The sequence below is a fragment of the Zalophus californianus genome, chromosome 5 (genome assembly GCF_009762305.2).
Source record: "Zalophus californianus isolate mZalCal1 chromosome 5, mZalCal1.pri.v2, whole genome shotgun sequence".
Lineage (NCBI taxonomy): Eukaryota > Metazoa > Chordata > Mammalia > Carnivora > Otariidae > Zalophus > Zalophus californianus.
In genome coordinates, this window is record NC_045599.1 from 63,672,746 (window position 1) to 63,687,774 (window position 15,029).

General features: G+C 37.2%; 1 protein-coding gene across 2 annotated transcripts in view; it reads right to left on the reverse strand.

Moving 5' to 3' along the window:
- Nucleotides 1–8,605: 8,605 nt before the first annotated feature.
- EDIL3 (EGF like repeats and discoidin domains 3) overlaps nt 8,606–15,029 on the reverse strand; it is a 415,865-nt gene continuing 409,441 nt past the window's right edge. For both annotated transcript variants that reach the window (XM_027606749.2, XM_027606748.2), the window contains one exon: nt 8,606–14,220. In XM_027606749.2, the coding sequence (XP_027462550.1) occupies nt 14,071–14,220 (150 nt within the window). In that variant the 3' untranslated portion in view covers nt 8,606–14,070. The remainder of the gene's footprint in view (nt 14,221–15,029) is intronic.

The window sequence follows — 15,029 nt, forward strand, 5'->3', positions numbered from 1 at the left end:
AAATTTAAAAGGAATGAGGATGGGGGCAACAGCTTGATGGTGGGATGGGGAGGTGATTTTTGGGTACAGCATAGTGGGCACTCTAGTTATCTCTAGGCATCGTTTTTAGAAATCTAGACCTGGAAACATGGATGGCCGGGGACCCAGCACAAGACTGTAGCCTCAGGGGTGGGGTCAGCACCAGGTGGTGGTCTTCTGATGAAAAACAGTAAGTGAGGTGAGCAAGAAGCAAAGGTTATTTGTGTTGGCACCAGCACAGGATTTCTTGGGGCAGAGTCCAGGAGTTGCTAATGTGTTAGACCAGCTTAGGAGCTTACAGACTGGCACAGGAAACGGCAGATGCCACAGATGGAAGCAAAAAAGCATGTATGAACCTTCCCATAGACCACCTTGAGCCAGAAAGGAGAGATGTGCAGAAACCAGACACCAGATTTTGCTCATAATCGTCAAATTTACCGTTCTGAAGTTGTATTAAAACCCTGTCATCTAGGATGATTTGGGACAGAGCGTGTTAAATATTGTCTGCACACACATCAAACGGTAGCTATACATCCTGTCACAAAGACATGTAGAGCTTCAAATAGGATAACTGTCCTTTTCCAATATGTCCAAATCACGATTTTTTCCCCCCACTTAAGCCATGTTTTCGTTGGTAAAACAAGAGTGAGAAAAAGCAAGCAAAAATACAAAGTGTAGCTTTTATCTCTCTGATTCCCGGGGAAAGAATTCTACGTGAATGTCACACTTACCTACCTACAGTCTTCCACAAAGACAGGGTCGAGAGAGCCGCACGTGAGGCTAAGCGGCCGCGGCCGCGCGACTGGCAGGCGCGACGAGGAGGCTCTGACCTTGGCTTCTTCCCGGACCTGCGCAGGCGCTGCGAACGGAACGCAAACCGAGTCTCCGCGGCACATGCTTGGCTTTGCGCGGGAACAAGATGGGTTAAAGGGGCTCGGTGCGCAACAGGCTTTTCCAGACCTGTGAACTGAAGTCAAAGCTGCGTGACACCTTTCCTTTCGTTTTTCTTTTCTTTGTTTCTTCTTCTTTTTCCTTCCTTCCTTTTTTTTTTTTTTTTTTTGATATGTCAAACTTTCGAACTGTATTTTGTATTTTGACACCTTCGTTGGAAACAGTAGGGAAGTTGGGGGATATTAATGACGCCTCACAAAGCATGTTTCCTCTTGAAAAAAGGTAGTGAATTTCGGGACTTATGATTTTAGATGAGCTAAACTTTTACAAGTGTTACTTGGCGTTTCAGCCTGACCAGTTATTTCTGAATGTACAAATGAAAAATTTCAGGATCTAAAATGAGTCCAGAAGGAAGGAGAGGGTGAGAGAAATGGACAGAGAAAGAGAGAGAAACCAAGAAGAAACAGAGATTACAATAGAATTTATGGAAATATTTAAAGGTCAAAAACCATTTCTTTAAGTTTATCAATTCCCAGTGCATTCAATTGTAACCATAAAAAAATGACAATAATCTATTTTACTAAGTGTAAATAACTTCTCATACCCTTTTTCTGCAGATTATAGTTGCTAGGACTCCTCATATATATTTTGAACTATTTAACCTTATATATAGTTTCTAAATATAGAAGTACTGCCAATTTCATTTACAGTCTTCAAATAAAAAAACAAAATAGGTTGTGTCATAATTCATTGTGCTTTAATTTAACAAAATCTCCTGAATGCAAAGGCTTTATCTGTCTGCAAGTTATTCAGCCCCTTCACTTTACTGATGGGGAAACTGATGTTCAGAGAGGTCTAATATACCTTTTTGTGTGTGGCTAAGTGATACATGAATTACTAACGGAAGTGTCCCTTCCTCATAGGTCTTCATGCCTTTAATTGCGGCCTTCTCCCAGTTCTTCCGTTTCAAGTTAAGGCAGAAAAGCCACAGTCTGGGTGTCTCACAGAGTGCCCCTGCTGACTGAGTTACTGCCTAGAGCTGACATGCTCCAGGACCTTGGGGCTTGGGCAGGAAGGAGTGGTAGAAGAAAAAGGGGCTCTTCTGCATTGGTGCAGGGTCTGCACAGAACTGGCTTCCCTTTGGTGGTGCAGAGGGCTGCAGTCAAGAGCACAGGGTACCTGTGACCCATTGTCAGTCCAGAGTTCTGAGTGTCTGCAGCCTCACCAAATGCTTATGTCAGACTGTCTTGGGGGTGTAGAATGGAGATGGCTGAGGCAGGGTTCAGGGGTTCTGACAGCAATACCATGTCTTCCTCTTTAAGGAGAATCTCCGAAGAAGCTGTATTTGTTCATTCGTTCGTTCATTCATTCATTCATTCATTCATTCAACAAATATCACAGAAAATAGATATGTATATAGGACTGAGATTCAGCAGTGCACGAAAGCCCTCATGGAGGAGCGATCCTCTAGGGAGGTGTCCCACTCGCCCAAAGATGGGTCCATATCAACTTGGCCAGAGGTCAGTGACTTGGGGGCTCATGGTAAAAGGCAGCAGCAGAGATGCCATCAACAGGACAGGCTGATTCTATATATCTCACTGGATGCCCGATGACATGGAGATGTGGGCATCCCTGTCCCATTAACTCACATCCTTCTATATTCTCTGAGGCTTAGGCTCAATCCCAGCTGAAAGACTGAAAGTGGGAAATTAGTGAATTTGAGAAGAAATTAGTAAATTCATAGGATAATTTAGAAATCTCTGAAGTAACTCAGTTTTCTTAGAAATAACTAAATTACTTTTTTTTTTTGGTGAGGAAACCGTAGGTAAAATATAAAGAATAGCGTTTTTGTACACCCAAGTTTGTGTCTGTGAAAAGTATGTCTGTCACAGTGACAAAAACAAAAATCACATCAAAAAACTGAAACTTACCGAGCACCTATAATATATATACAGATTTCCAGAGGAGAAACCAAAAACTCCTGGTGAGCTGCCCAGAGAAGATTTGGGATTTGAACTCAGGGCTGTCTGATTCCCAAACTTGAGACTTACTTTTTAGAGGCAGTAGAACGCTAAGTTCTTTAAGTCATGATAGTAATTATTTGCAAACATGGGTGTCTTAGGTATATCAATTTAAAGAAGGTATATCCACTAAATGGAAGAATTTGGCACTTGTCAATAGATGCTGCAGAATCCTGTAGGACATCTGGTGCACTCCCTAGGGATAGATTGGGAGATCTAAGTTTGCTAATAGAATTTACAATTTAAAATACCAAACTTAGAATATGCTAATAATATTAAAGTTTATATATTTCTACACTTTAAATAATGTCAATGTTTGAGCCTGTGAATAACTAGCTCTTTCTTTGGAAATAAAGTAGATAGTAGGTAAGAATATGACTCTCAGATGGATTACTATTTTTATTAAAAGTTAACTCATACTACTGAAACCACTCCATTGGAATAAATCCGTTCTAATAAATATTCTCTAAAGTAAATTTCAGCTGAGCCACAGTTATTGTTTCAGAGCTTGATTTTGTGATGGGGCCAATTACATTTTTATTTAGGCGGGGCTACATAATTCTGAAAATACCAAAGGATATGCTAACAGAAAGAAATATGGCTTGTATAGGGAAACCATTGCTTTTATTTTTGTGGGATTGTGAGGAGTAAATTTACTCAAGTCAGATGTTAACCTAAGGGACATGTATTTTTAATATTTTAAGAATCCTTTTAGAATATAAATCAATGACTCTCATCCTACATTAATTTATGGGACTGTTCTAATGAAAGTTTCAGTGGAATCACTCATTAATTCAAGTTTACAGAAACACACTCTGCCTTCCAATTCGTGTTATTTTTAGTGATACGCAATATAGACCATAAATTACAACACAAATGTACAAATTTTCGGTTTTATTTGCATTGCTGAATGAATTTTTATTAAAGTATTCCAATAAACATGCTTTTGAAGGAGAAAAGTAACTCAAATATTTTGCAGAGAGTATGAAAAGGCAAACCTTGGCAAGTACCAGCTACAAACATTTTCTTCAGGAAGAGTCAGAAGTAAGGTCCTATGCACTTATTCAAAGATGTCACTATAACAAAAGAGCTTTTTCATTCAGTGGGGGACAATTTGCATCAGCTCCTCATTCTGCCTTTGCTGCCCCAAATTCCACCATCATTAATAGCAAGCCCTCTGAGTTCAGGTAGAATGTCGACATGGTTATGTGGGTTCCCAAGTCTAACCCACACTGAGGAGCCATTTAATAGTAACTTACTGACTGAATAACAAAGACTGTAGAATTTTTGCTTTTCTTTTTCTGTTCAATATATGACTTTCCTGATACATCCTTAACTGTAACTGTTGCAACCATTTTTAAAAGCAGGAATAAGGGATGGGAAAAGACCTCCATACTCCCGTTACATGCAACTCATGACCCACAGCATGATCAGTGAGGGAAGATGGAAGCAAGTGCTGGAGTTGTCCCTTTTACGCCCAGAGTTTTACTCTGGCAGGAAATTTTCAGACTATGTTAAATGTATTGCAAAACTGTAAAATATTGATAATCTCCCATACTGGAAGATTGCCTTTCACAAAAATGGTAGACAGGCATTGAAACAAATCAAGCCTTTGTCCCCAGCACATAAGATGCTAATTATAATTAGCAAAAAAGGCCTCTTCAGGGAAAATGATATGCACAAAGGCACTTCCTATCCTCGGATCTCCCTCAAGATTTTAGCTTGCTAAATGCAAAAGAGGCTGGATTTCAACCTGAACTCATACCCCTGGGCCTTTCATTTTTGTGTGTGGCACAATCTGCTTAACAACACACAGATGCCCTGGACATAAATTTTATTGTTGATATTTCCACATGTCCTTTTGTTTTACTTTTAGTAGATACTAAATAGATTTCTTAGAGGAAAGAGTGCCTTCAGCACAGGTTTCAAATCATTATTTACTGCAAAAGTGGTTTAAATAAAAAATAGGAATACATATATGATAATGTGGTTAAGGAGGAAATGGATATTGGCCCAAACCAAGACCAAGGAACATTTTAATGTGCAGAAATACGTTAGAGATAGTCTGGTACTCACATTAGACTACAGAATGAACATCCTCAAGCTTATAGGTGCTGCTGCAAGATAAGCTTACTAAAGGATAAATCAGATAAGGGTTGGAAATGATCTTTTACTGCATTCCACGCACCTTACCCAGTTTGATGCCTTACCTTTTCAGAAGATCATTCAAAACATTGAGTAGGTTTTAAGCATTTGAAGAGGGATGCAAGAACAAGAACAGACTGATTGTTAAAATACCTTAACTACCAGTTTTCTGATTTTAATGAAATACATAGATTCAGCTTCAGCAAGGATGTAATTCAAATATTAGAAGTAAGATTCATTGACCATTAGAATTGTTAAAGACTTACTCAGGTTATACCGTCCTTTCTAGAACATATTGAAGACATTGAATGAATACAACCTAGAGAATTAAACATTTAAACAAATGCATCCCAGACGTGGTGGTCTCTTAATTCCAGTTGTCTAAGATTCTCTCAGCTTATTCTGGTTCACTGATGAACGATGGACAGAGAATTGACTAAATCAAGTTATAGAAATTTAATTTACTGATTACATGAGGTTACTCAAGGTTATTTGTCACTGAGTAAGCTCCTAATTCTACTAATTGAAGAGTCACCGGGGAATGAAAAAGATAATACCATTCACTCAGAAGTTGGTTCCTTAAATTGTGTTAGCACCCATGCTTTATTTTCTAAGATATTAGTCACCACTCAGCTTCTCTTCTAACCAAGTGTATATTAAATTTTAAATATTGAGAACTAGAACTCAAGCAGGGGTAGTTCTGTGTTTCCATTATGTAACATGAAATTCTTTTTAAAATATTGGAAATATCTGTGGTTTCTCTTATCTATAAAGCACTATTTTCAGATTTTTCTTGAATATAAGGATTTTTGATTATTGCATTAAAGATCTCATGCTCGCCACATGTGGATGGCCATTTACTGTGTCTATGGATAGGTGATTTGATGTTTTGGGCTTATTACTCACCTTTGAAAAAATTAATGCTATCTGCTTGATACCTCATAGTAGTCATTAGTTGTTCAGTAATTTGTGGCTCTTCATATATTCATATGATGGTCAACACTTCACCCACCGATCAATTATTTCAAATACATGTTATTAGATAATACTGATGTATTAAATTGTTTAGAACAAGAGGAGAAACTGCAGAAGAAACAATGCATTCTGGGTTGGAGGCAAATCATTCCTGTTGTTAATGTACTAGTGTATAACAAAACACATTTTCAGGACCTTTTGACTTGAAAGAAGAAAAAGAGTATTGAACTGGGTGGGAAACATCTAAGATCTAGGTATGTGCAAATCAGAGCTCTACAACCTGGACAAATCTCCTAACCGCTTTCTGCTACTCCATTTTTATTTATTTATTTTTTTAATAGAGAGAGGGAATGGAGAGGGGCAGAGGGAGAGAGAGAATCCCAAGCAGACTCCACGCCCAGCAGGAAGCCCAACACGAGGCTCAATCTCGTGACCCTGAGATCATGACCTGAGCTGAAATCAAGAGTCAGATGCTTAAGCCACCCACATGCCCCACTCCTCTTTCTCCTCTTACCAAGAGGACATGTTATTTCATTCTTCCTAGAATTGTCATACTAGTAAATTGGATGTTTCAGTTGTCATGAATATTAAATTGGACAGTTTGGTGTCCTTTCAGATGTTGACTTCCTCGGACTGCCTTCCCTCACTGAATTTTTACTGGTATAAGTTCTGTTTTATGTTCTCTTTGCACTTTGAACATATTTTTGTTATACAGCCTAATATGTTTACTTTCTTGTTAACCTCCTACTGCCCTCCACACTGTGAGCTCCCGAGAGTCAGTCTTTTCATCTCTGTATTTCCAGAATCTTGCATCGTCCTAAATTTTGCTCAAAGAATGATTTTAAAAAGAGGTTGGTTGATCTTAAAGGTTTAACCGAATGGTTAAACTTAATAGTTTAACTACTTAATAGTAGTTTCTATGGTGTTATTTATAAAAGAATTTAGCCTTATTTATATCTCCAGTGAAAGCGAAAACAATTTAATATTTTACAGAACCTGAATTACAGCCTAATGCTACAATTCAGAGGCATAAGTGTTTGTGATACCAGATTTAGGTAGGATTGTTCTCAAGCAAGGAATTAGTAGTATGAGTTTCTGGAAACAGCTTGAGAAGTTTAGAATGAGGGCATGGGGGAACCAGATTATGGATTTTTAAACCACAAGTGAATGTAGAAAAATCAATTAAAAGAAACAAACATCAAAGTCGACTCAACATACAAACAAACAAAACAACACATGGACCTGCATTATATCCCAAGTGGCAGGACCCCGTAGGTGGCCTCTGTTCATGCTGCAAACTCACCTTCAGGCCAGACTCAATAGTTGGCCATACCTTCTCTAGCAGAATTATTCCCTAGCAGAATAAACAATGAAACAGAATAGGGAAAAACTTGTTGTATTAGAATGATTTATGGGGAGAAGAATAAAGGGCTTTATCCACCACACAGAAAAAATCCACACAGTTCTCCTAGTATCTTTGTTTTCTTAAAAAGCCTATCAGCCTCCAGCACCACGGTCCTCTCTGTCCCCACCAAGCTTATAAAAGCCTCTTGTTGCCAGGATCCATCCAATTCTGGCTCTAAACTCACACTGACCACCCAGCATACCAGGCAGCTAGCAGACACTATCCGTTTAGAAAGCAGTTCATGCCCACGGTGCTGTGGTTTTCTAATGTTTACGACTGCGTCTCAGAGTAAGAAAAATAATTTATGCTGTGGTCAAGAACACATATATGCACAGGAATATAATTAAAATAAAAATGTTTTAGGAAAGATTTTTTACAGTGGACTCATTCCTCCCCTCCCCTCTTTCTCCACTCCTCTCCTAGTTTATTTAATTAAAAAAAAAAAATTACTGGTCCTAATCCACCAATTTCTCACCACTAGAAGTATGAAAAACACTTCAGTATTGTTTAAACATGGCTCTTAGAGTCTCAGTACACAACCCAAACAGCTTATCCAGGTATTTATACTACTAAAAACAGGTTCCTTTTAGGGATGTGTCTCAGTTTATTCAGGGAGCTGTCATACAATACCACAGACCGGGTAACTTCTTATAAACAACAGAAAAGTATTGCTCATGCCCCCACTTCCAGAGGCTGTGAGGTCCAAGTTCAAGACACTAGCACAGTGAAGCGAGGGACTACTTCCTGGTTCATAGCCAGTGCCTTTCCACTGTGTCCTCACATGGTGGAAGAGACTAGGGAGCTCTGGGAGTGTCTTTTATAAGACCACTAATCCCATTTATGAGGGCTCCACTCTCATGACCTAACCACTTCCCAAAGGGCCCCCTCTACACCACTACTTTTGGGGGTTAGGATGTTAACGTATGAATTTGGGGGGTACACAAACATTCAGACAACAGCAGGATGCATCTGCTATTGAAAAAATAGCATTTTTTTCTGAGGCACCTGGGTGGCTCATTTGGTTAACGTCTGCCTTTGACCCAGGTTGTGGTCCCATCCTCCTGGGATGGAGCCCTGCTTCGGTCCCCTTGCTCAGCGGCGAGTCTGCTTCTCTCTGTCCCTCCCCCCCATCCCTGCTCATGCTCTCTCTCAAACAAATAAATAAAATCTTTAAAAAAATAGCATTTTTCCATATTATTACCTAAGGAATTCAAGAACCGAGGAAGTTAAACCGCTTGAGGTTAATTATGTAGTGCACTTTGTGATACGCCCTCTTTCACCTCTCTGTTCAATTCCTCTTTCCTGAGCCCAGGTGGAAAATGCCACTGGGCTCAAGAAGCGCTGTACTAATCCTGTCAGCTAGAGTCACTGGCCTGCCACAGTTCCACTACAAAGCAAGTCATTATTATTATTATTTTACTATTATTATTTTTAAAATAAAATAGAATTCTCTTAATTCTCTTTTATTATTTTTAAAATACACTATTTTAAAATTCTTCATTATATTTCTCATTTTTATATAATTAGCTCTATTATTCACTAAGAAGCGGAACAATTATAAAATAGGTGCCAATCCAGGTTTAATCTGCCATTTAAGTCATTTATTATTGGAAACATTCCTTCTCTGTCATAGGCATGCAGTCCGCTCCCAGTCGCCTTCCCCTTAATTCTCTACAACGTCTGGGCCCCGCTGCTCCTACAAGTCATTACGAAGCTGTTTCCGTACTGGCCACGGGGGACTTGCTGTTTGAATGCGGCATCAGTCTCACTCCCACCACTTCTTTTCCAGGTAGCAGCAAGTTGATCTTATGTCAATTCATCATCATAATTAACATATTCATGGCTAGGCATGTGAATGGCACTAGGGGGACTTTACATAAATATAGAAGAGTGTGGTTCATGCCTTTGAGGACATTAAAACAAAATTAAATCAGAGGCAGTCACCATATGCAATGCCTAATCATGTAATATGGTGACCATTTGGTGATGTTACTATACCATATTTCCACAGCATTAGTGTTTTCAAATGACTCAATCAACTCCTGCCAAGATATGCAAAAACAACTAAATGAGGAGCCTTTTCCAAAAATGTTTTCCTGTTTCCGTTACCAAATTCATCTAATAGAATCACTCTCTGAGTAAGTGCCACTTGCCTACTGTGGAAAACACTTTATTTGGTAGCAATTTTGAAACTTCCAATATGAATTATAGATACTTACTGCAGTAGAATCAAGGAATCCTATTTCCCCCTTCAAAATCAATAGAAAAATTGCTACATACACTAGGTATTCTTTCTTTGTAAAGACAGATTTAACATTGCATTCTGTTTCAGAGCAGTTCAGGTTATTTCCAGCTAGCAAAGTGGCTTAATCCTCCACTTTACCTGCTCAGGTAAAAGAGTTGTTTTGCATTTTGAAGGCTAGAGGCAATATTTTGCACAAATAACACACTAACTCCATTGTTAATATTGTTTTCAACTGGCCTTAGGGAGGAGAGATAGAGAACACTGCATCACCGACAGTAAAAACTAATGTTTCTTTACCAAAATCTTTACTTAAAATCATGTACTCACAGTTGAAGTGCTAGATGTTTTAAACTTGTAGGTTCTACAGAGAGAATATCTTCCATTCATGATGTTATCCCTAATTGATTTTTAAAACAGATTCCAACAGGGTCAGACTTTCCTCCTTGGAATTCTAAATGTTCCTATTGTTTCCACATCTTGAATCAGTAATTTTAAAAGCTTCATAATTGAAAAATTTTCTGTTGAGTATTTATTCTATCACAATGAATTTTTACTCTGTGTAGATGTTGTCCTGATTCTTTATTGGCCTTCTTAAGTATATATTAAATATATGATATTATATATATATATATATATTTAACTTAGTAAAAGCATATTTGTATATGTTTGTGTATGTGAAAAGGTGAGGTAAGCAATGGAGGCCCACTGAAGCATTCACCTTCAAATGCAGTTAAAGTAGGGGAACATGAATGACTACACATGACTACACATGACTACAATGAACACACATGACAAGTTGATACCAAGATCTCTCAGAGATTCACTGAAACTCAACTAAGGAATCAACATCTAATAGCTTACTTTTTTTTCCCTAGATTTTTGAATCTTAAGAAAATATCTTAAGAAGTGGGAAGAACACAGACTTAATATTTTACCCATGACTTCCAGAGAGGCAGAAACAGGGCTTATGAAGAAATCAAGTGTTCTGACAGTCTTTAAGCAATAGCTGATGTTACATGGGTAAATATATTATTAATATTTGTGTTATTGCTTATTATTGACTGGATTGCTTCATTATGCTCCTGAGAATCATGTATTTAAAAAATACTAGAAGTGCTAGCAATGGCATGTGATTAACAACGGGCAGATCAATCCTGGAACACAAAACTTTAAACATGTATGAGGCAGAAAATGACTTTGCGCTACCAGTATTCTAATAAATTTTGCACAGCTAAAAGGAGTGGGAGAAATGCACACATTTTAAAAATTTTGGAAAATTGAGGTTAGCTGTTATCAAGGGGTATTTGGAGGCTACTGTAATTTGTTTTTTTATGCATTTGCTTAATTGTCTTGTACAAAGAAAAAGTACATCAAGCATGTAGTTAAGAGTAGTGGGCATTCAGACAATTTGTGTATTCTTACAAATGTGTTTAATTACAACTGCTTCAAAGGTATCCCAGATTTTCAAAAGTTTTATTTTAAGTTTGAAGACTAGACAAGGTCATACTAATTTTACAACATCCTACACGATTTAAGTCTATATATAAAGAAAAAAACCAACATTGGAATATTACACAGCTTGAAAGTTTGCAAAGGTTATTTGTGTCTTAGTAACTTCTGTACTTACTGACACATCAGACGCCAGCAGTATTGTTTCATAATTTGTTGACTAGCAAAGATACAATCATTAGTACCCTAAGTCTTCAAAGTTCACACCAATCCTTTGAAGCCATTCAGAAAGAGAAAGTCAACCCTGAAATTAGAATTAGTTACTATGATAAGTGCTTTCAACAGGACATAGATAAAATGGAGATGTTTAGAATGTTATTTCATAGATTATAAAACTAGCATATTATAGCTACTCCATATAGCGAAGACTTAGGTGATTTTTCTGTGTGTTCTGCTTCTAAGATTTCATTTGTTTTAGGGTGAATTTAAATAGAATAAATTTGTTTCCCTTCGGTGTCATTGATGCAAATGATACAAAAGCTACATACTACTTCACAGGAATTGTTAACATCACCACATGTGGGAATCCCTTTGTCTTCACGAATTTGAGGCATCGTGGGACAAATAGATACCCCACTGGTCATGCCACATTAGTGAAGAGCGCAGAGAGCAGAGAGAAAATGCACAGGCAAGAGAGAGCCACTCCACTGTATTTCTAAAAGGTAAGAAGTGTAAGTTTAACAAACTCCCTTTTAAAATATTTGTTTTGTAAGTTTAACAAACTCCCTTTTAAAATATTTGTTTAAAAAACTATCAATAAAATAAAACTCAAAACATCACAAGAAGCCAGGAATAGTTTTGAGAAAGTAAATCATTACAAAGCATTACTCATAATTTCTAAAACCTACTCTGTTTGGAATGAAGAATCGTGCATAGTCTGCAAAGGAAAACGGCTAGAAATTTGGTGGGGCAGTAGATGTTTACGGAAATAAAAGGCATTGGCTAGACAGTAAGTGTGTGTGTCTTTTTGGACCTAAGTAATTATTTGTAATACAACTTTGATATTTAGGAAATTAAAAAGATTTAATTCTTAATTTTAAAGTTGTCTGAAAAAGGCAATATTGGGACCTAACAATTTTGTTTGTGAAAGATGCTGAAAAATGATTACCGTTTCAGATGCTTCCAATCAACAATTTCATAAGAACCTGAAGTAGAAAGCCCATGGGCATCGGAAAAATGTGTGGCCAGCCAGTCCTAATTTTACTCTTATTAAAAACACCATTATGATTGACTTTCCCTTTAAATTCTTCACTATGATTGAAGACCACTCCATATATACATCATTAAGAAATGCTGTTAACACATGGACAGACAAGACAGTAACAGTCTAGTGGCTTTTGTTATGCAGCACAAATAATAGAGGGGAAAAAAAAAAAACAAAACCAACTTCTCAGTTTTGCACAGGACCTTAACATTTCATACACATACTATACTTTCTTTTCCAGGACCCTTAATTTAAAACTCCAATAATTCTGTGTCTAAGCCTTATAAAATAAATGCTTGTAAAGCTTATAAATTAGATGTTGAGGACTATTATGGAGGCAGTGTGAACTTTAATTTGAGAAACATGTCAATGAAACCTCCATTATCAATAACAAATTGTTATGATAATTGCTTATTTTTTCAGGACCTCTGAAGCAAAATAAATAGAAATCAATTTTCATCTTAAAATGATCTACTACATTGTCATTAGTAAATACTTTTCACAAATAACTACACAGTGTGCTTTCCTGGGAAACTGCCACCAGTTTCATTCAAGTCTCAGTAAAGTTTTAGTTTCACAGGAAATGCAGAGATGAACAAAGAAATGATGAGTATGCTTGGCCAGGCTCTGCAGCACTGTGTTAATATTTGTTTGCCAAAAAAATTTTAAATGGACAAAGAATTCATTATTGTATTATTTTAAAGATAAGGCTATGTACATACCGTCAAAACAAAGTTTTAACTTCTGGTTTAAAGGGACATAATACTATTTTGTTGTTGTTTATATCTTGCAAAATGGTTGTAATGGGTTTTTTATAAAGGAAGTATTTGGAAATTATATAGTTATAGCTTCCTTCAAAAATAGAATTGCAGATTCAATCTACTGATATTAAATATGATCAATCTACTGATATGCAATCATGTTCCATATATATGTATGCATATATATATGCATACATATACACACACACAAACATGAAACTTTTTGGCAAATAACAGGAAAAAACTCAATTAGAAAAATATAGGACTTAGTCAATATACAATATAAAGAATATAGAATAGAATGAAAAGGAAAAAGATCACATGATATATTTGATTAGAAATAATGAAAGTAAAATGAGAATTATAATATCAATTAGTACCTGCATGTAACTGATTCTTCAAAATTCGGTTATAAACACTGACAGTGTTCGGTAGGCACAGGGAAAACAATTATGATCATGTGGAGTCATTACAGAAGAAAAAAAACTTATTGCTAACATTGCAGTGTTCCTTTTATAAGAATTAGCTGAGTATTGATTATAAATGCTCTATCAACTCTTGCTTTTATTTGATAATTATGAGATTTTTTTTTACCCTTGCTATCAAAAGAGTGCTACTTTCTTTCCTTAATATATTTCAACCATTGAGAATAATTCAGAAAACAATGACAAAAGTAATGCACAAGGTATGTGATGTTGCTTAAGAAATTTAAAACAATAGAAATTAAAATTAAACCATTGAAAAGGCAGGCTTAGACCTCCTGAAAAAGACAGTGGACATAATTTGAGCATTTTTTATGAAAAATCCCATTCAGTTTCCTACAGAGTTTGTACAGTTCTTCCCACGGAGATAGTTTTAGGGGGACAGAGAAGAGGGTTGTGGGGTGTGGAGGCTCCTTACTCTTCCTCTGTACAACCCAGCAGCTCCGAGCGCAGCGTGATCCTCCCATACCAGGACCAGGGGAGGATTCTGATGTGCCGTGCATAGATGGGAGGGTCGATGACATTTTTCCTGTGGGTATCATTGTCAAAATTGCCCTGGAAAACCTAGGAGAAAAGAGCGAAGAATATCAATCATACCGCCTTCTTTTGCCTGGGAATTATTTTTATCATTTTCTTGTTTGGAATCTTTTTTCCCAAACATGGGATTTTGATAGCTAATCATGTTTTTCAAAACAAATTATTGCAGCTACTTTTTCATGGACATTTTAAAATTAAGTTGTCGGAGCGCCTGGGTGGTTCAGTTGGTTAAGCATCTGCCTTTGGCTCAGCTAAGGATCCCAGGGTCCCGGGATTAAGCCCTGCTTTGAGCTCCCTCCTCAGCGGGGAGCCTGCTTCTCCCTCTGCCCCAACTTCCCGGCTTGTGCTCTCTCTCTCTCTCTCAAATAAATAAATAAAATCTTAAAAAAAAATTGTCAAGTAATGTTTAAAGAGTTAAATAAGATGAAACTGGTCATCTAAGGCAGGAATACATAGATTTATCATCTTCATCTGCCTATCAGGTTTCTTTTTAACGCAATAGATATTTATTTCTTGCTTCTGTCACAAGCTGGTGTTGGTCAGGCAGCTTGCTGAAGGTGCTCTCTTTTAAGGAGTTGACTCAGAGATCCAGGCTGCTTGCAAATTGTAGCCGTCATCTGAAACAGGTGGCCTCCACATTGACAAAGGGCAAGGTGAGAGTTGTTAGACTGGGTGGGATGTTTTAAAGAACATAGTATAGCAGCAGCTTACATCATTTCGAGATATATGTCATTGACCTTAACTAATTATATGACCCCAGCCCAGCTGCAAAGCAGCTGGGAAATGGAGAGGAGCACATGGGTATTTGGCGAGGACAACACTCTCTATCACAGTGT